This window comes from Schistocerca nitens, chromosome 3, assembly GCF_023898315.1.
Source record: "Schistocerca nitens isolate TAMUIC-IGC-003100 chromosome 3, iqSchNite1.1, whole genome shotgun sequence".
Taxonomy (NCBI): Eukaryota; Metazoa; Arthropoda; class Insecta; order Orthoptera; family Acrididae; genus Schistocerca; species Schistocerca nitens.
The window spans coordinates 834,230,824-834,253,736 of NC_064616.1; the positions used below are offsets into that span (position 1 = coordinate 834,230,824).

Genomic DNA, 22,913 nt, shown 5'->3' on the forward strand with positions numbered 1-22,913 from the left:
AATTTAAATATATTTAAACAATTCAGTTTATACACACAAAATTCATATAATAAATTTAATTCTGATTACTACCATTGTAAGTCAAAATACTATAGACCATCACATTGTAGCACACTGGTATAATTTTGCACGAGCTGCCAGTGGCTATCAGTAAGCATGACTCATGGGACACATGTACAGGGTGTTCAGAAACAGTCTGACAAGCTGGTAAGAATGTTGTAGGGTAATTTGTGCTGAGAAATAATTATTAAGAAATAATTCAATACATTGTGTCATTTCCAAGTTAATTAGCATTGAAGTTAGCCAATCAACAGACCATTGTATGTGTAACTTCAAGCGGCCCACTGGACACTGCTTCACCAAACATTCTTCGTTTGGTTTCCTAAAACTGAACACAATAGTGATACAAAAATTGGACATGAGATGGTAGTAAGGACTAAACTCAAGCCAAATGCTGAGCAATTTCATACATTATTATCTATGCTATGAGTACAACTGATTCTAATTGTATCTGGCAGGCCACTTGAATATGTGCAACCAATGGCCTGATCAGCTACTAACTTCAGTGCTAACTAACTCTGAAACAGAGCAACATATCAATTTTTTTCTTAACAATTATGTCTCAGCACAACCTACCCCGCAAATACCTTTATAAGCTTTTCAGACTGTTTCTGACCACCCTGTATATGATATATGTTCAGTGCTCACTGCCTAAAGGTACACACCAGCATGCAGCTCAGCTCTTACGAAACCACTTATGGTGGATGAATGATTTTGCCGATTAATTTTGCAATGTCAGCAAGGGGCAGCAGCAATGAACATGCCAGAGACTTAGACAGCAAACTACATGAAGTATGAAAGTATGTAAAGGCTCAATACCATGAGTCATTTCTCCAGCAGGCCACTCAACATGAACACAGAGTAGTAATACCAAAATATTGAGTTGGAGACTTAGTTTATATGAGTAAACAGACCAGCTACTGAACCAGCTGATGAACTGGAAGAATGATCCTGAGGCAGACTCCGGAAGCAGCTGAATCAAATGCAGGATTTACCAGACTGTGACCAGTCAGTGATATCCCACCAAACTCACCACATCATTCCTTATGCATTTAACTAATTACATTCTCACATATAACTAATGCTCCTTTGTAGGGAAGATATACATAAATCTGTGGCATGGCCATGGAGATCTGCATGGCAATCTCCTACGCCAATCTGTTTATGAGGCATCTAGAGGAAACCTTCCTAGTCTCTTGTTCAAGTTTACTGATGATATCTTCATGATCTGGACCCAAAACCAACACACCCAATCCTCATTCCTACACAGCATCTACCACTACTCTCTCTTTTGCTTGACCTGGTCCTCCTCAAACAGAAGTTTACCTTGCTGGACACTGGTCTCTACCTCTCTGATGCTTCCATCCATACCTCTGCCCCCTTCAAGCCCAGTAAACATCAACAGTATCTGCATTTTGATAGCTGCCAAACCTTCCACACCAAAAATTCACTTCCGTATAGTCTGAGCATGTGTGAACAGCGCATCTGCCGTGATGAAAATTCCCTTACCCAGTATGATGAAGGTCTCACTAGACAGACAATACCCTCAAAAGCTAGTCCATAAATAGATTTTCTGCACCCTATGATCACACAACTCTAACCCTCCAACCACACCTAAGGAACAGCTACTAAGTAGCGCCCTCCTCACCACTCAGGTTCGGTAGATGCTGCTATGGATTACCTTAGACCAGACATTTCAAGTAACTTCCATGATATGAATTTGACCCTCACTACCCCAACAGAAATAATGTCCATCATAAAATCTTTAAAATCAAAAACATCTAGTGGGTATGATGAAATATCAACAAAGTTAATTAAAGAATGTGATTCTGAGCTAAGTAACATATTAAGCTATCTGTGTAACCAGTCGTTTATCAGTGGAATATTTCCTGAATGGCTGAAATATGCTGAAGTTAAGCCACTGTTTAAGAAGGGAGATAAAGAAATAGCATCAAATTTCCGTCCAATTTCACTGTTGCCAGCATTCTCAAAAATTTTCGAAAAAGTAATGTACAGTCGTCTTTATAACCATCTTATCTCAAATAACATACTGTCAAAGTCACAGTTTGGATCTCTAAAAGGTTCTGATATTGAGAAGGCTATCTACACTTACAGTGAAAATGTGCTTAATTCATTAGACAAAAAATTGCAGGCAACTGGTATATTTTGTGATCTGTCAAAGGCATTTGACTGTGTAAATCACAATATCCTTTTAAGTAAACTAGAATATTATAGTGTAACAGGAAATGCTGCAAAATGGTTCAAATCTTATATCTCTGGCAGGAAACAAAGGGTGTTATTAGGAAAGAGACATGTATCAAGCTATCAGGCATCATCCAACTGGGAACTAATTACATGTGGGGTCCCACAAGGTTCCATTTTGGGGCCCTTACTTTTTCTTGTGTATATCAATGACCTTTCATCAGTAACATTACCAGATGCCAAGTTTGTTTTGTTTGCCGATGATACAATCATTGCAATAAATAGCAAATCAAGTGTAGTCTTAGAAAGATCAGCCAATAAAATATTTGTGGACATTAATCACTGGTTCCTAGCCAATTCTTTGTCACTAAACTTTGAAAAAACACACTACATGTAGTTCAGAACTTGTAAGGGGTGTCCCAAGAGTATATGTCTAACATACGATGACAAGAAGATAGACGAAGTGGACAGTGTTAAATTCTTGGGATTACAGCTTGATAATAAATTCAACTGGGAGGAGCACACCACAGAACTGCTGAAGCGTCTTAACAAATCTCTGTTTGCAATGCGAATTTTGTCAGACATAGGGGATATAAAAATGAAAAAGCTGGCATACTATGCTTACTTTCATTCCATAATGTCATATGGGATTATTTTTTGGGGTAATTCATCAAGCCAAGCTAAAGTTTTCCGGGCACAAAAACGTGCAGTAAGAATTATATGTGGTGTGAACTCAAGAACATCCTGCAGAAGCCTGTTTAGGGAACTAGGGATACTAACTACTGCTTCCCAATATATTTATTCCTTAATGAAATTTGTCATTAAAAATATATCACTTTTTCAAACCAACAGCTCAATTCATGGAATCAATACTAGGAATAAAAATAATCTTCACAAGGATTTAAAGTCACTTAGTCTAGTACAAAAAGGTGTGCATTATTCAGGAACACACATTTTCAATAACTTGCCAGCAGCCATAAAAAGCTTAACAACCAATGAAATTCAGTTTAAGAGAAGCCTAAAGGATTTATTGGTGACCAACTCCTTCTACTCCATTGATGAATTTCTTAGTAAAACCAACTGATTTGTATATAAGTACAACATAACTTCTGCACAATTTCAGTGCAGTAATGTGTTCATTGTAAATAAGTATTACAGTAGTTGTATTACATGTTTATTACCTTATAAATAAATAAAAAACTTTTTTATTTTAAATTCAGTGCATTAGTATTTGTAAAATGACTCTTAGTGTTCATTAAAAAATGACGATCATTCCACTTGGGACCTGTGGAATGGTACATTAGCTTATTTGTTTTAGTTGTAAATATTTGTCATGTATTGTTGTTTTTCTGACATGTTCCACATCCTGGAGAACCTCCTCACTACGGATCAATTGGAATGAAAGTAAATCTAATCTAATCTAATCTATCACCGCAGACTGGGACAACTGAATCATGTCTTTCATCAGGGTTTTGGCTGTCTATCATTGTGCCCGGAAATGAGGGACATCCTTGCCACAATCCTTCCCATCCCTTCTAAAGTGGTATTCTGCTATCTACCCAACCTATGCAATACCCTGGTCCATTCCTATGCCACACCTACTCCCAGTCCCTTGTCACATGGGTCATACCCCTGTGGAAGACCTACATGCAAGGCCTGCCTAATTCACCCACCCAGCACATTTAACTCCAGTCCTATCATAGGCTCATCCTATCCCACTAAGGGCAGGGCCCATTGTGAAGCCAGCTAAGTCTTGCTGGTGCTCTGCTACAATTACTGCATAGCATTTTGAGTGGACGTGACCACCAGTCAATTACGCAACTGAGTGAATGGTCACTCATAAGTTGTGCCTAAGAACAGAGTTAACCAACCAGTAATGGAACACATTGCTGAGCACAATATGCTCTATTCCAGCTGCTGCTTTACAACCTGTGCCACCCGTATTCTTCCCCACAGTGCCAGTTTTTGTAAACAACAACTTGCAACACATCCTTCATTTCCATAATAACCTGGCCAAAATCTCGGCTGACTCTCAGCACCCACACCTTCTTCCACACAGAACAAGCAAACATTTACTCATTTCCTATAAACCATGAAGAACACAAGATGTAATCTTTTTAGAGAATGAGTAACACATGTTACTGTAAGTAAACCATTATTTTAAAAATCTGAATTGGATGAGTAGGAAATTGTTGAAAAACTGCTCCAAAATGACACTGTGACTCAGAGCACAAGACAAGAAGATTTCATCAGTGAAATCCACATACAGTGCATTCTCACATGGTTTCAGAGGTTTCTTTTCTGCACAAGGCTGAACTTGTTGGACAGGTATGAGTCTAGCTCCACAGTACACTATTTAAAGTAGCTCTGATTCAGTGTGGGGAGAAGACTCACGAAAACAAGTCATAGTCTATCCCCCATTTGTATGTCAAATACAGAGGCATGTGGAAAGTGCTGTTTGACTTAATTACAAGTTGTGCCAAGAACAAGGTGGTCTACAAGACTGGCGATTCAGGCTCACTGATCTCTGCGCTGGCAGCGAACATTGCTGACAAAAGGGTGATAAACAGTGCTGTGGCCACCCATATCGTCGACGCGCCACCGAAGTGTGAGAAGATGCCTTCCCCCGGAAGAATGAAGACGACCAAGGCATTTCTAAGGTGGCTACCTAGGTGCTGCAATGAGGCAGTGCTCCAAGAAGGGCTGCTGCATGCCAGTCTCGGTAAAGCGGCCGCAAGGTTGCATAACTGGATGAACAGGAGGAGACTGCTACTCTATGCCATGACCGTGCAAACGGCTGACGGCGTGGGTGACAGCTTCCTGTTGCGGAACCTGTTGGACTTCCTTGTTATGGTAGAAGCTCTCCTGTCTGGCATGGACCCTCAGCCCAAGTGCTTCAAGTGCCAGCGAGAGAGCAATGTCACCAAGTAGTACTGCAACGCAGCGCGGTGCGTCAAGTGCTCTGGCGAGCGTGACAGCTGCACCTACAAGTGCAACAGAGAAGTTCTGTCAAATTGCACCCGGTGTGGTGGATTAGAAGTCACCAGCTGGCACAGCTGGTAGGCTTTCTTAAGCCACAAGCGTGCCGAAGGCAGTGAGGTGGCTGCGGCAATGCAGCAGAGAAGACGAATACAACGATGACGGCACTGACGATAGACACAAACCAGCCCGGCACAGCTAAGGGACAGTGCAGAAGCAGCTCCCCGTGCCAGCCGCGGGGATGACTGCCAAGGCGGACGGTTGAAATGTAGCTCACACCCCTGAGAAGAACAGCAACATCAACATCCGCACCGCCATGGAGGAAGCCACAGCGGCCCTCATGGCAGCAAAGAGAGCTACCTCTGTAGAGAATGAGGAGACCTTGAGGTGACTGTGCACAGTGTTTGACCAATGCCTACGTTCAGCAACAGGGATGCCAACCCCGACGACCACTCCTGCACCTATGTAGAATACCGCCTACAAGCAGAAGATTCCTAGCGTGCCTGCCCCTGTGACCATGCCAGCAGTGTTGCAGGAGAACAGCGCCATGAAGATGTCCTTCGTCCCTGTGGCAATGGCAGTGAAGCCGACAGCTAAGGGGACAGACAGTGCCAAGATTGAAGAAAGGAAGGCAGCACTCATCACCAATGTGCAAAAGGTTGTCATAGACATCCCCACAGAAACCATGCGGCCCAGCTTGAGGAAAAACTGCAGCAGAATTGCACCATGCAGTAAACAGAAGAGGCCGAACATCAGCGATCTGCCACAGATCAATAGCAGCTTGATGTTATGCCAAGTCTCCACCAACACGGCGCAGAAGACGACTCACCGCAGCACACTGCACTGCTGCACTGGATTGCCTTTACAATAACGAACTTTAGCTCTGACACGGTATTGATGCATGTTACCCAGTACTAACATAACCTACTCTTGCATGATCTGTCGCAAGCAGCAAGTAATCTGCTACTTCTCTTACTACCCCATCCAGACTATCACAGAGGTTTTTTTTTTCCCTGGGCAAACCTTGGCCCTTTTTTCCCTCTGCCCTTAAAACCTGTAGCTCAGGTTATAAATGCACTCTTGTGCAGTTTCTCCTGACTATGAGGTAGCTGGTTTGAAACAGGGTGGTGAAAAAAATTTCATCACCAATTTTTGGCTGGCAAAAGGAGGAGAGGTGATGGTATAGACTTCCTGATCACGAGACTTTATGTCGAAGTCCTGTGTTTAATTCCAAACCTCTCTACAGTGTCTTATGGAGTGAGGGCATGTGACACCATTGTCAGAGATCCAGCTATCAGCTGGGGACATTTGGCTTGGTTGTGAGATGAGTAGGCTATGTGCCAGCACCTTGTTTCACCGTCTCCCTTCTCTCCTTACCAATAATACAAGGACAGCACTACACTATACATACACTCATTACATACACCTATACAAAACTGTTACATTTAAGACACCTGAGACCCAGCTACACTAAAAACATCAGACGTGTAAGTCACCAAACCTGCATCAATGACAAAATGTTTGAACCAAGCCATTCACTAAATGAGTTAATTTATTAATTCTGGGAAAAACCAGCAGCCCAGTAAGAAGCTTCATAGATTTACACTGTGAGTTTCATATTACAATCTTCCCAAAGCTTGAAACAACTGGTATTATGCATCACGTGGCCAATCTACGTGGTTAAATTCCTCCATAGTGCAAACAACTTCATAACCATAGACAAGTTGATTCTTCCAGTACTCTGATACTGATAGACATATAGATGGGTCTTCTTTCCCTGCATACCACTGAAGTTTAGAGACCTATCAGAAACATATCTGGTACATAATTATATTCTGACATCATGATAGGCAATGACACTTTTCATTTGACTATTGCCCATGGCCATACAGTAGGCACTGGCAAACAATGACTATACTGGCAGGTATTGACTCCAATGCTGCATTGCTGCTACATAAGCCACGGTGGCTCCACCACCTTCTCCCCAAGGAAGAAGGGATGCAGTATTCACATCTGCACTACAACCATACTGCAACACATGCACACCTGTGTCTCATAGCTGGCCTAAGCTTTAGGCATCATCCACTTCCTGCACAGGCATTGGCAAGCCAGCTCGATGATAACAGCTCCTAGCACAACAACAACAACAACAACAACAACATCACATACAATGCGGCTTGTTATCGTCGGGAATGCAGGACACCACCACATCAGGCACTGCTTTTGCCACCTTGTGACGATCCTGTAGATGACAACAGGTGCAGCCACCTTGGGACTATTTCCCTCCACAAATCATGTGTGTGAAAATAGCTCACACTGCCTCAGCAGTACTTAGGCCAGTGCATGGCCTCCAAGAAGCCAATCTTCATTATGCCAATCTTCACTACGAGTTACGCTGGGCAATTGCACCAACTGCTCTGTGGTTGCTCATTCAGAGTAAATCTTGACCAGCACAGACCTCCGCTGATCTGATGAATCCTTCTCTCAGTGGACACCAACTTGCAGAACTAGGCCCGTGCTATGCCTCACAGCTAGGGCACCATCACACTCCGTCAACAGAGTTACTGGCATTATGTTACCTCCTTTCATAGCTCTCTGTGTTGTTACTCACTCAGTGTGATCTCTTTCTGTAACTGTATCCTGAATAAATGTGTTATTACTTCCAGTCTACTTGATTGGTGTTTAATCTGTATGTACTGAAACCCAGTCCATAATAGATTGGTGACGAGGATAGTTACAGCCCCACAGCATTCTCCTCTCATTCACCATCTGGCCACTGCCTCCCTGCTCCGATGCTGCTTCCTGTTGCTCTACAGGTTGCAGCCATGGGTGATCTTTTTCCGATGGAGTCACTGTTTTGAAGATTGGCAATGAGGATAAAGTTTGGATCACTCTCACAGGCTTGTAGGCTTGTCCACTATAACAGATGGGCACTTAGGATAAAACTCTTCTTTTAGACATCTCTTTTCATTAGTGGCAACACAGTTTCCATGGTGCTCTATCCATTTCATTGTTGTCACCAAGGGTCACCAAATTCTTTGCTCCATTCTTGTCCGTGTAACACAACTGGTGACAATCCTAGCATCCCAGTCTCATCTGCCATCCAGTTGCCACCCTCTCCAGCCATCCAATGCTGCTCCCTGCTGCATTAGAACATTATAGCCAAGAATACTACCTTCTTGAGAGTGGTAATGCTTCAGACAGAAAAACTAGCGGTGTGATAGTGAATTTTTCACTAGCTCCAGTGCTGCTTCTCCAAGACTCATCCCTTACATGGTTTGGTGATGATATACTTCATTTTCACCCTCAGTTGTGCTTAGTGAAGATTCTACTTGCTGACTAAGTCTGCCAACTTTTGCCTGTTTGGCTCTAGTGCTGCCTTTTTCCGTTCTTATCAGTTATTCACACCAAGCTCTCTGTTTACCTCTGGTCTGTCTCTGTTTTTCTCCCTTGATCTAGTATGGCTTCTACTCTCTTGTGCCTTTTCTGAATGATCTTCACACCTGTTACTCTTGATGTCTTACAGCTTCTGGGAGACAGGGTTGGAGTACATTCCAGCAGCATCGAGATCTGTCCCACATCCACCTTCAGCCCTCTTTGCACATGATGCTGCTTCCTGTTGCACATGCATGTCACAGCCATATCAGGCCCTCATCTCGAGGGGGGCATAGCTATAGACATCAGCTGGCCAAGGGGCTCCAGCTCAATTCTGCTGCATCAGACCCTCTGCAGTCACCCTCCATCCATCTCTGGTGTCATCTGGCCTCTGGGGTCTTCTGGCCTACAGGGTCATCTGGTACCCACAGCTCCGCCAGCCTGCGATGAGTCCGGTTCACCGTCATCGTCCTGCTGGCTGCCTCAGATCCACAGGACCATTCATTCCTCATTCCTTATCCCATTAGTCCCTTCTGGGCTCTTATGCATGCTCTGGAGCTCTGCCATTTTTTTCCATGTGTCTGTGCCCACTCTGGCAATAAGCACTCAACAGACTGCTTTCTCTGGAATTATACTCTCTTCCTTCCCGTGCTCTCTCATGCATACCAGAGCGGCACAAATGCAATGAAGCATTCTTCCAGTGTGCATGCCCTTTCCCTGCCATGCTTTCTCCATGTTGGATCCTCTGGCAGCTTCACACTCAACTGATTCCTCCAGTGCTCCACCTTTTTCATTTCTACATTCCTTCCTGACTGCTCTATGTCATCAGTCCTGCAACATCCTAGTCTTAATATGTTTCTTTTTTAAGTTGCACCCGTTCTTGGTCGCTCCATTGCTTGCTGTCACACTTGGGCTTTCCACAACATCCACATCATGACATCTCTCAACCTCAGGTAGCAGTTCCGGGGTCAGGGCTATGACCGTCATTGGCACCCCAGACACAAACGAACATCCCACATCATGCAGGAGGCGGCACTGCTTCCATTGTAGAAACCTATTGACACTCCTCTGTCCAGCATCCGGTGGGTGCCACCTTCTCTTTCTCCCCACAAGATGGGAGGGGTACACCAGCTTGATGATACCAGTTCCAGGGAGCAGCCAGCACAACAACAAACACAATGTGGTTTATTATCACCAGGAACTCAGGACACCACCACTGAAGGCACTACTCTTGCCACCTGATGGGATTCATTTTGACGACTGCAGGTGCAGCCAGCATGGAGCTATTTCTGTTCACAAGTCATGCGCCTGAAAATAGTCTGTGCTGTATACTGCTGTCTCAGCAGTACCCAGGCCAGCACACTGCCTCCAAGAACAGACTATGCCGGGAGTTATGATGGGCCATTGCACTGACCACTCTGCGGTTACTCACCTGGAGTAACTCCTGACCAGTGCTGACATCTACCAAACTGATGAATCCTCTCAGCGGAAACCAACTCACAGATCTACGCCCCGTTCTACGTCTCACTCCTAATGCTCCAATTGCTCCTTCAACAAGTTACCTGCCTGGTGTTATCTCCTTTAGTAACTTCCTATATGGTTACTTGCTTAGTGTTCTCTCTTCCTGTAACCCATATTGAACTGTACAGTTACCTGCTAGTCTTCTCTCTTCCTGTAACTGTACCTTGAATAAATGTGTTATTACTTCCAGTCTACTTGACTGCTGTTTTATCCATGTGTACCAAACCCCGATCCATAACAGAATGTTTCGGCACCTCTACCATGACCCATTCAGACTCCACAGCTTTATGTTGCATATTCAAAAGCAATTCAAAATGTGTTCATTAGATGTAAACAATATAAAGTTGCTCTGAACATCTGGAAGCACTTACTGGTGTGTAATTCGATTCAAGACCTTTACTACAACTTTCCCTACAGTTTTGTCTTAACCCGAGCAGTGCAGTATATTATAGTCAGATCAAATGATAAGTATAGTATAAGAGTACCTTGCAATAGCTGAACATTCGATATGCCAACCAGGTCGGCCTTTTCCCCAAGGTGCTAGCCAGAATGGTTCATATTCCTTTGACCCTTTCCATAAAGCAAAGTCCTGAGGAGACCTCTTCTCCATAGAATTAGAAATCTCTTCTGCTTCATCAATAACAACCTGAACAAGTTTACCATAACCTGGTAAGCTCTTAACATCAAAATACACAGAACCTGAAACAAAAACCTGCATTAACATTAATAGTTCCACGATCTCTTAAAAGGACAACCATGTAATGAATAATTGAGAATGTAGGTATTTAATTTCTACAAGTACAAAGAAAATTATACAACAATAATTGGACATTAGTGGGAACTATTAACATTAGTTTCTTATTTATTATTTATAATTTAATTGCTACCAGTCACATCTATTACTAAGGATTTACAAGTGCATTTTTGTGTAACATAGCAATAAGTCTTCATTGTCAAGTTAAAAGTACACCTTCAAGATCGTTACTTTCATGTTGGTGTCAACATGCATTCCCTGTTTTAAATTTACAATATTTATTTTTGTTTGACTGGTATAAATCAGTCTTAAGATTGGCACTTTGCTTTTTATAAGTAACAAAACAAATAAATAATTTCAGATATTAATTTCTCAAGAAACACGTAAAAGACTAAAAACTGCTGAGATTATTAAACAGTGAACCCATAAGAAGAAAGCTGAAACCAAATATTTCTCTCCATGAAATACCTGATACAAAAATCATGAGAGACTGAGTACAAAATAAATGACTGCCTGGATTTTTCAAGTTAATGGAAACAATACAAGGGACTTCTTTTTAACTTTTTACAAAAACAATGCAAGGAAAACGTTTCCGCATAAACTGTGTTATTGGTTCTCCAAGGATTTATCAACCAATTTTGGAAACATTTTGTCCAATATGATGTTGATAGATAAAAAACATGATTTTGTAAGGATTCAAAAAGGTCTCGAGATGATGAAAATCACTGTCCGTTCATTTTTTATTTGGCATACGGGAACGAAAGGAAGTTGTAACATGGTAAGTCAAGTGAATACAGGCAGTGAGACATTAATTCTATGTTTTCTCCATCAAATAACCAGTTTTCAAATAACTTACAAGAATGTACTTGGGTGATATCATTGACAACCACCCATATTCTGACCAGGTGACAATTCCGTCATTTTCAAGGCAAAACTGCAGCAAGTAAGTGCTATGCATGAGAATTTAAAACTTTTGTCTGCAGAGCAGTTCTGCAAAGATGACTCTCTCTCTCTCTCTCTCTCTCTCTCTCTCTCTCTCTGCCTTGCAGCACTAGCACAAGCCATTGCCAGCCCAGCACTGCCATCCAGGTCAAACACCATAGAGTGAGCTCTGCAATATGTCATCTCTGCCTTGTTCTGCATGGTTCACAGGTCAACACCAGACTGTGCTCACAAGTCTTGGGTGCATACTCTTCTCAGACAATGTACAGAAAATCATGTGGTTAATACAAGTATTCTACTCAGTTCGTGACATCCGGCTGATTGGCTACTGTCCTCCAAGTCTGCTGTTCGAACCTAAAATACCTGCATAGGGTGCAGCTTTGCCATCCTAACCTCTACTACAGCGGAAGAACAACATTTGACCTGTTACAGTATGAATTCAGCCAATGTTGTTTTTTAGTGGTTAATAAAAGTGTCTGATACCTTGTTTCACTGCCCCTATATTGCTGTAGTTTGTTTTCCCTGTCTCTTGCAGTTATTGTGTGTTAATTGCTTGTTTTTGGCTTTTTCTATGGCATCAGCAATTGCAGAGAGTTTGAAGACTATGCTTCCATGTATGTTGTCTAGATGATACTGTTCAATTATGCCTCAATGTTTGTTCTACATTGCTTTACATAGCAGGAGGCATCTATCTGTATTTTATTGTGTATACCTTTCTGATATGGTAATTTTGTGAATTGCGATTTGTTCACTGAGCATCACATTTGGTATAATTTCCCATGTTTGTATTACATCAAGGGTTTTCTCTTTAATACAGTTGCATTTATATTACTGTGAAACCCTGCTACACCATTATATGTTAGTGAGTGTCCCTCATTGTTTGTGATGTATAGGTTAAGTTTATCTCATTTTCTTATCTTGGAATGGGCATTGACATGTGCCATTATAACTAGGCATTTTTTTCCTCAGCAAAAAAGCCTTTGTGCCTTATCATGTTAGTGTAGGGTTCAACTTCACCTGTGTACTGAGTTGTAATCAACAATACCTGTCTGACTTGTTTTAATTCTGCCATGGCAAAGAGTTGAGTGCATAAGTGCAAGATATGTTTCATAGTCACTTTTGGTTTGTTATAATTATGGTTGCCTTAGATTTTCTGTGTCCTGTTATTACTCTGATGTCTTGTATGTAACAAGTGACCATCACAAGAATAAGGCTCCTGGAGAGCCATCGTGTTCACATGTAGTTCTGTCTTAGCTCACCGATTTCTGCAATAAACATTATTTTCCTGTGAGCATTTAACTATAAGGTTCTCATGACTATTTGGTATACACATAACATTCTTTCCCAGTTTTTGCTGGACTGAAGTACAGATGACCATCATATCTTATCAGATTATTGTAGATCTAAATTTAAATTCAGGCCTTTAGACCTTCTGGTGCATGGTCTTCATAGCAAATTACACAATTCTAGTGTAGCCGTTGATAGGTTTTCAACCCTTAATATCATTCTGTCTGTTCAGTCAACAGGAAGCATTCTGATCAGACCTTTGAATGAGTCTTATGATAAGTCTCTGTGCGGTTTGTAATATGTCCCTAGACTTTAATTTTCTGATTCATAGCTCTCTCCGTAGTTTTATATAGTCCAGTGCAACATCTGGGTTTGAAGTCTCCATGTTAGCTCTGAACTATTTTTGGTATATATGCCTGCTGTTTTTATATCATGCATGGGAGTTGCCGTTTGGTGATGGTGTCACCATGTAAGAGCCCAGGTATAAGAGCTGCAATGGTGGGTGTTGCGTTTCTTTGTGTTTGTTGTGTTTCACTGGGTGTCATACTGGTCTTAAGCATTAGCAATGGAGGCAAGGGCCCAGATGGAGGTTTGCCTCACTGGAGGTCTGAATATGATGTGCGTAATCAGATATTGTGTTACCCAGCCAGTGAAGGACGTAGCACTATGTGTGACCTGCTTCTTGTGATTGTTCAACTGATTATTGAGATATTTTTACTGCATTCCTCATTCTGTTTTTCACATGTTTCTGGGTTCAGGGTTACCCAATGAAATAAGTTATTCTTCACTTGTCTTCTGACCTAATAATATATACCGGAGGAGGGGAGGAGGAGATTAGTGTTTAACGTCCCGTCGACAACGAGGTCATTAGAGACGGAGCGCAAGCTCGGGTGAGGGAAGGATGGGGAAGGAAATCGGCCGTGCCCTTTCAAAGGAACCATCCCGGCATTTGCCTGAAGCGATTTAGGGAAATCACGGAAAACCTAAATCAGGATGGCCGGAGACGGGATTGAACCGTCGTCCTCCCGAATGCGAGTCCAGTGTGCTAACCATAATATATACCCCTGTAGGCACATTTGGTTAACAAAATCAATCATGTAAAGGCAACAATATTGTAATGTCTCTGTTGCAAATACAATCATGTAAAGGCAACAATATTGTACTGTCTCTGTTGCAAATACAGATGGGTGGATGTCAATCTACCTATGACAAGCATATAAGCAAACCAGATAGCTGGACAGGGATTTGAACCATCGCCCCCACCCCTCCAAGCGCCAACGCCCCGACCCCCCCCCCCCCCCTTTCTGAATTTTTTATCCACAGAAGAGAACAAAAAGTGGGGTTTCTCAAAGAAATTCGTTCAACCAAGGCAACATCCAGAAAGAGATACAGCTACAGATTTAAAATATAACAGGCAGATCATATATGGGCAACTGTTCAACATCAACTAATCCTGCTGTGTTGTAGCAAACACAGAATAAGAGGAAGGAAACAGGAACAAATCAGATGACAAATGTTGCAGAGCAACTGATAAATTAACTGACTACTGTGCAATAAAGCTTTGAAAATCTTGGAATTGTGCAGCATATAATTAAAAAGGAAAGACTATTACAAAAATAACTGAAAGGGTGTTGAACTTAAAAACAGAAAAATATTTCCAAATGTAATCAGCTGTAGCGTGTGCGTGTGCGTGTGTGTGTGTGTGTGTGTGTGTGTGTGTGTGTGTGATTGCATTCTGATGAAGAATGCAAACTTTAATACCTGAGCTATGCTACCTTTCACCTTATTATGTGCCTGAATGCTACTCAATACTTCAGAGGTTGTCTTTCACAATACCATTTCTTGACTTGCATCCAGGATTTTCCGCTATTTTCTTTCGTAATAATTTAGACTGTATCTATTCTCTATATCTCACTATACTTTTGCTATCTTTTGTTCCATGGTCCATCAGAAATTTGGGCAGCCTTCTGGAAAGTCTGAAAACTTGCTCCCTCTGGGTAGCACTTCAAACTCTGGCATCAAGCTACTAGGCAGTCCTACCTCCACAGACTGGCCCCAATATGGTCAACCTATCATGTGGAATGACCTCAAATATCGTACTTCTGACAACAAATGATATACTCATCAGTTTTGCTGCAGGTCATGCTTGTTTACCTCAACAGTGATCAGCAAATCTTCCAGTGGCCGTTCTTTGAACTCTGGCCTTATCTACATGATTTGCATTAGGTTATATTGTACTAGTGACAAATTTTGCTACTACTTCAGACTGAACAGACTCTCTCTCTCTCTCTCTGGGGAAGTTTAGTAATCACTGACTTATCTGTGATGTCATATAATGTTCTGACTATGCCCAGGAAAATAAGCTATTAAAAAAAACAGACAAATACCCATTTTGCTTTACTATCTCCAACTGTCCCCCCTGGGGGACATTCAGCCACGAGCACTCACAACATACCTCCCAGGCAGATGAGTGGAATAGTCTGCCCCTGAGGCATCCTGAGCACATGAAGTAAATTGTGGTATTTTGTATGACACCATAATGTCAATAACTGCCATTTCAAAGGCTTTTAGTGAGATGTTTAAGTATGGTGGTACGTATTATCATCATGCAATATGATGCAATTTTCCAATCTGAGGAGTCACACTGTAAATAAAAAAAGGAACTTAAAAGCCCACATGTCACTCCAAAGCAAGGATCTACTGTGTCACTCCAAAGCAAGGATCTACTGATGATTTACATGCATGGTTAGACTGACGCATTCATGTACAAACTTCATTTGTTGGAAAAACAGCTTGGTACAGAATATGTATTCCACTACTTAAGTTACCTCCACCATAAAGCTTTTGTGTATTACCCAACAAAGCATAGTGCAGCTTTATCCAATTTTTAAGACAGAGTTCGGGGTGTGAGGTTCTATACAGCACAGAATACAAAATGAAATTATTTACAACTTTGGTTTAGGTTCCACCAAAAACTATATCTCTGAATATGCTAATAGATAGGTATTATGGAACCATTAACTAATTACTATTTTCTTGTGAGGTCCATGTAAATACATTTTAAAATAAGTTGTAAAGTTGACACAGATCATGTCTAAGTTTGGGACAGTGTTATGTCACAACAACTATTTTTTTCATGAAAAAAATAAAATTTTAAAAATGCAGAAAAGACTCAGCTTCATGATCGAACACTGAGGAAAAGCCTGCATATTGTTACAGCTTGGGCATCTGACACCAAATGTTTCTTCAGAAGTAAATAACAGTAAATGTCATCTTTTACAAACATAATAAAATATTTGTAATTTGATTTTTGAGTTGTAGAAAACTTTTCATCACTGGGTTTGGCTGAAAATCAAAGAAAGGTGGTTTCTCAAATTTTATAATCAGCAAGTTTTTCACTTACACGATGTGTCAATAAGAAAATATTTCTAAAGATGAAGGATGGACACAAGATATTGTTGAAGAACAAAGGAATATTACAGTTTAACATTCAGTTAACAAAGAGGCTATTAAAGATTAATCATAACAAAATGGAGTGCATTCTTTCCAAAGAAACCAACCCCTACAGTTTGCCTTAGTTGATTTAAGGAAAATACAGATAATCAGAATGGCTTGGTAGGGATTTGAAACACACACACTTCCAAAGGTGAGTTCAGTGCTTCACAGATGCTTGTTCAATTAAATCACAATTCAGAAAGATTTGAGCATCAGATGTGCATACAAAGAGTGTCAACACTTGCAGTGTTTTCCAAAAGGAGCATTATCTGCTCCTCATTTAATTTCCAAATTTACTTATTATAATGTAAATATAATGCAAAATGATACACTAACAAGCATTCACTTCAGTCACTTGTACTATACAAAAACACGATGAAGATATCATATGTCACTGGTTAATGAAAGATACATTTGCTGCCATAAGTAGATTTCAGGAAATAATTATGAAGTTCTGGATTGTCGTGATGCTCATTATGTAATGTGGATAAAATCATCACCATCGCTGCTATTAGCATAAGCAGAAGTGGAAGCAGCAGCAAGTTGTTATTCTTTCTCTAGTCAGCTCTTCACCAAACTGTCCTTCAATAATTAACAACATTCTGTTAGTATACCACAGTTTTTCAGTGTCCTATTTAAAACTAGTGGCAGCTAAGAGGTCAGATGCTAATGTAAACTACTGTAAAGTGCATAGTGCAGCCATGTTTACAGGCCACCTCCTGCCTTTGTAAGACAACAGAATTTAAATACATTCAAGGACTAGTTACAGCATGTTTAACTAGTACACCTCAAGGACAGTAAATATTAAAGTAAGAGTAAGTATTAGAATACATTCACAGAAACCAAATTATTATAATACAAACTGTGTAGGAATTCAACAGGAGATGAATTACGAAAATTATTATTAATGTAATCAGTGTCAAAAAATTAAAATTATACTGTAAAGACCTAAGTGGAAGACAAATAATGGAAGGAGTAAAGGTAATCACTACCTCTTTCATCACGTGCAAGCACATAAATAACACTGAAAATTGCACTGCTATATTGTCTCAGCTGACGACATTGTCCTGGCACTGTAGCCAGACTAGGGTGAGGGAATAGTTGGGAAGAGCAAGAGATTTGACTTAAACGGCTGTATCACAACCTGTGGCATCTGAAGTGTCTCATCTCCCTATCTACCCCCTAATTACCAATTTCTCTGAATTACATAGATGAGAAATGTCCTTAATACACATCCCTTGATTCTCGAATCCCCCCACTCCTGTACACTCTGTTTTTGTGTGTGTGTGTGTGTGTGTGTGTGTGTGTGTGTGTGTGTGTGTGTGAGCTTCAAATGAGAAAAATGTCTGAAAGCATGGTAACACTTTCAGTCTAGTTTCTCTACTGGTCCACTGTTAAATGTCTCAAGCATACGGCATATGGTTACCTTTACTTCTTTCATTATTCATAAAAAATATGTGCTTAATGTTTTGTTTGGAAATAAATTACCATCACTGGTGATATAGCCATGCTTCTTTGTTAAAAGATTCTCGACAAATGCAATAATATGAGGTATATAATCAGTAACACGTGCTGTTATTGATGGCCTCTGAACATTCAGCTTTGTCATATCTTCAAAGAACTCATTCTCATAGTGCCTTGTCAGTGTCTTAATGTCTTCACCTTGCGAGAGCGCCATCTTAATTATTTTGTCATCCACATCTGTAATTCCCATAGCAAAAACAACGTTCATTCCAAAGTGATTGGCTAATATCCTTCGTACAATATCAAACCTCACGTAACAGCTGCAAAGAAAGAAAAAAAGTAAGTGTTTAATGCCTGGAATTATGCACAATATAAAAATCACAGGATTGTTAGAACTGTAAGCTGTAAATTAAATCCTAGTTTGGGTGGCTCAAGTGCCTCAATGATTCAGATCAGAATACCATAGGTGTAACCATAATAGTAGGGTACCTGTGGAGAGCCAGACAAATATATGATTCCTGAAGAGGGGGCAGCAGTCTTTTCAGTAACTGCAGGAGTGACAGTCTGGATCATTGACTGACATTAGTTAACATTGCCTTGCTATGTTGGTACTGTGAATGGCTGCATGCAAGGGGAAATGACAGTTGTTATTTTTTCTGGGGGCATGCAGTTCTACTGTACAGTTTAATGATGACAACATCCTCTCGGGTACAATTTTTACCCTCCACACATTCCTCAATTACTAAATTGATGATTGTTTGATTCATCAAGGTGTATCCTACCAAATGATCCCTTCTGTTAGTTAAATCACATCATAAATTTATTTTCTCCCCAATCTGATATTTTAATTCTTCATTAGAGATCCAATCTACTCATCTAATCTTCGGCACTCTCCTGTAGCACCCCATTTCAAAAGCTCCTATGCTCTAGGGCTACAATGTGTTCAAATATCTTGAGGAACGTCTTTTTAACATTTAGATTTACAGTAAATGTTAACAAATTTCTCATTTTCAAAAAAATTTTTTTTTCTTTTTTCTACTGCCAGTGTACATTTTATATCTCTACTTTGGCCCTCATCACTTACTTTGCTGCCCAAATAGCAGAACCCATCTACTGCTTTGGTGTCTAATTTTCTATTGTAATTTTGGTCTGCATCACCTAATTTAATTTTACTGGATTCTGTTATCCTCTTTTTACTTTTATAATTGTTCACTTCAAAACTCTTTTCATGACGCTATAAATTCTGTTCAACTGCTCTTCCAAGTTCTTTGCCATCTTTGATAGAATTAAAATGTCAATGGTAGTCCCTAAATTTCAGTTCCTCCTTGATTTCCTTCACAGGTTTCTCAATGTACAGATTGATTAACACTGGGGATAAATTACAGCCTGGTATCTCCCCCCTTTGAGCTACTGTTTCTCTTATAACTATAGTCTGGTTTCTGTACAAGTTGCAGAAAACCTTTCGCGCCCTGCATTTTACCCTGCTATCTTCAGAATTTCAAAGAGTGTTTTCTAGTCAACATTACCAAAAGCTTTCTCTAAATCTACAAATGCTATAAACATAAGTTTACTTTTCTTTAACTAATTTTCTAAGATAAGACATAAGGTCAGTATTGCACTGTGTGTTCCTACATGTTTCTGGAACCCAAACTGATTTTCCCCAAGGTCAACTTCTACCAATTTTTCCATTCATCAGTCAATATTTCATGTTAGTATTTTACAACCATGAGTTATTAAACAGATAGTGTGAAAATATTCATGCCTGTCCTCACCTACCTCCTTTGGAATCAGAATTATTACCAGTATATTCTTCTAGAAGTCTGAGGGTACTTTGACTGTCTCATATCTTTTACACCATGTAGAATAGTTCTTTCACGTCTGCCTGTCCCAAAGATCTCAATAATTCTGAAGGAACGCCATCTACTCCAGGGGCCTTTTTTTTAACTCAGGTCTTTTGGTGCTCTGGCAAATTCTTCTCACAGCATCATATCTCCCACCTTATCTTGATTCTTCCCTTTGTATAAGACTGTCATCAAGTTCACTTCCCTTGTATAGCCATTCCATATACTGCTTCCATCTTTCAGCCTTCCTGTCTTCGTTTGGTGTTAGCTTGCCATCTGAGCTCTGAATGTTCACACAAATGCTTCTCTTTTCTCAAAAGAAATCTTATATTTTCCTATTGGATGCAGCTATCTTTCACACAGTCACACACTCTTCTACAGCATTACATTTCTCCTCTAGCCATTCCTACTTTGCCATTTTCACTTTCTATCAATCTCAGTTTTTAGATATCTGCACCATTTTTGTGTGCTTCATTTGCTGCATTTTTATATACTTTACTTTTTCAATTAAATTCAATACCTCACATGTTACCTAAGGCTCCTGGCTCTTGTCTTTTTGACTATTTGATCCTCTGATGTCTGTACTATTTCGTTTTTCAAAGCTACCGCTTCACCTTCTATAACATATTCCTTTCCCCTGTATCAGTCAATCGCTGCCAAATGCTACCACTGAAACTTCTCACAAATAGTGTTTTTTCCATTTATCCAAGTTCCATCACCTTCGTTTTATAACTATCTCAATTTCTTCAGTTTTAAGCTGGATAAATTATGGCCAGGGTTCATAGCTACCCCGGGAAATGTTTCAAAGTTAAAAATCTAGTTCTGAAATCTTTTTGTCTTACCATTACGTAATCCGTCTGAAACCGTCCTGGCGTCTTTCGGTCTCTTCCACGTGTAAAAACTTCTTTCACGGTTCTTAAACCACATGCTAGTGATGATTACATTTTTTACTGAGCAAAATTCTAACAGACAACTTTCCCTTACATTTGTTTCCCCTACAATTTTCCCTTCTCTTCCTGTTTCTACTGCAGAATTCCAGTCCTCTGTCACAATTGCATGTTCATTTCCCTTCACTATCTGAATAATTTCTGTTATCTCATTACACATTTCTTCAGTCTCTTTGGCATCTGCGAGGCATTGGCGTGAGTACTTGGACAACTGTGGTGGGTGCTGGCTTTGTGTCTGTCTTTGTTGTGGTAATGCATTCACTATGCTGTTATAGTAGCTTACTTGCATTCCTTATTGCACCAACTCCTGTATTACCACTATATCATTTTCTGTTGGTAACCCTGCATTCATAAGACCCAGAATTCCTATTTTTCACACCACTGCACTTCACTAATTCCCACAATATCAAACTTAAACTTATCCATTTCTCTTTTTAAATTCTCTAACTTACATACTAAATTAAAGGATCCTAATATTCCATACCCCAGACTTCAAATTGCCAGTTTTGTTGTTGGGGGACTATTTTACCTATCATACTCACATCATTAGACTAAAACAGTTTCCTTAAATTCGCTGCAGAGCAATATTTTAGATGTAGCTATATATTAGAATTTCTCTTTAATGATAACATGTTCACACTGACACAAGACTGATTGGAAGGTGAAACCACACTGATTTTGGGTGATTTATTGAGGACTGAGATTAAAAATGTCTGATTCACTGTATTTACTTAGCAAAAGACTTCTATTTCTCTTACACTTGTGTCCCATGTACTTAATATTTTAGATTTTAAATCAGAGCAAACATAAGCTCTTGAACACTGCCTTGATAAACTATGCATTCAGCCTTTAGAAGGGTAAAACCCGAGGGATGAACAGAATCTGAGGAGAAGTTGAGTTTAAGACACGTGTGACATAATAACAATACAGGCATTCAGTGGTAGAACATGCTATAAAACTCATCAGAATTAAGTGTTTTTAATTGCACATTTGGATGAGTGACAAAACAGCTCTGGGGTATGTCCTAGCACGGCTGCCCACAGGGTTGGCTGTTTCACTGGTAACTGCTGCCAGGAAGGGCCTCTATGGCCTGTATTCTCAGGGATGATCAAATTTGGGATTGTTTACAACATTTATTAATGATCATCTGCAGGCTTTGATGAATGACTGACTGGCTAAAGGAAAGTGTGGAAAAGGGACACACTATTCAATGAGCTGAATCAGTTTCCAAGGAAAACAAAAAAAGGAAATTATAGGGAATGAGCAGCAGTGGTAAATTAAATACAAATTAATTTGAAATTAATTAATCAACTTAGATTTAATTTGGAATAAAATATGGACAATAATGAAGTAGACAATAGTAGTGAGGAAAATAGAAACACTTCAGTTACAAGTGGAAATTCTAATTAGTGTAATAGGTCAGTATTACATGGAGTCTGAATCACACGTTGTTCCTGGTGAATTTTGACACAGATGAGAGGTCAAAACTAGGGATTCAATCTCATGACTTTTCATTTCCAAACATGGGCTTTATCACTACTCAAACAGACCTAACAATGTACTGATTATTTATTTACTTAATATGCATGTGTATAATATGAAACTGGAAAGGAGAATGATACACTTGTTCATGTGTGTAGATACACACACAACGAGTACTACTTGTAAATTTATGTGTAAATTTAAGAACACCAGAAAAATCACCCTCAGAAGACATTATACCAATACCACGCAGCTTTGTTAATGGTCTCAACTTCAGAAGTAAGAGAGAGCACAAGTTTGTTCAGGTACGCCATATCCAGTTGAGGACACTCACTGATGATTAGATCCCATAGACCCACCAAAATGATGGAATACTGACTGCTAGATTTCACCCACTGTTCTAAATACTTCCACACATTTTCTGTGGGGTTTAGATCAGAAGATTTAGTGGGTCAGTTGAGGTGCAACAGCATGCCCGTGTCTATAATTCGTCTGTCTTGTACTGAAATATCACAATCATTCAGACACAGTCCCTCTAATCGACATAAGAAATCTGCCAAGTTC

The 22,913-nt window shown here is 40.1% G+C and overlaps 1 protein-coding gene across 3 annotated transcripts in view; it reads right to left on the reverse strand.

Moving 5' to 3' along the window:
• Positions 1-22,913, reverse strand: part of LOC126248865 (cysteine--tRNA ligase, mitochondrial) — a 103,107-nt gene that overhangs the window by 57,292 nt on the left and 22,902 nt on the right. For 2 of the 3 annotated variants that reach the window (XM_049950305.1, XM_049950306.1), the window contains exons 2-3: positions 18,104-18,399; positions 10,623-10,836 (exon numbers count right to left, since the gene is read on the reverse strand). In XM_049950305.1, the coding sequence (XP_049806262.1) occupies positions 10,623-10,836; positions 18,104-18,399 (510 nt within the window). The remainder of the gene's footprint in view (positions 1-10,622; positions 10,837-18,103; positions 18,400-22,913) is intronic. The other variant, XM_049950307.1, reaches the window with a different exon arrangement.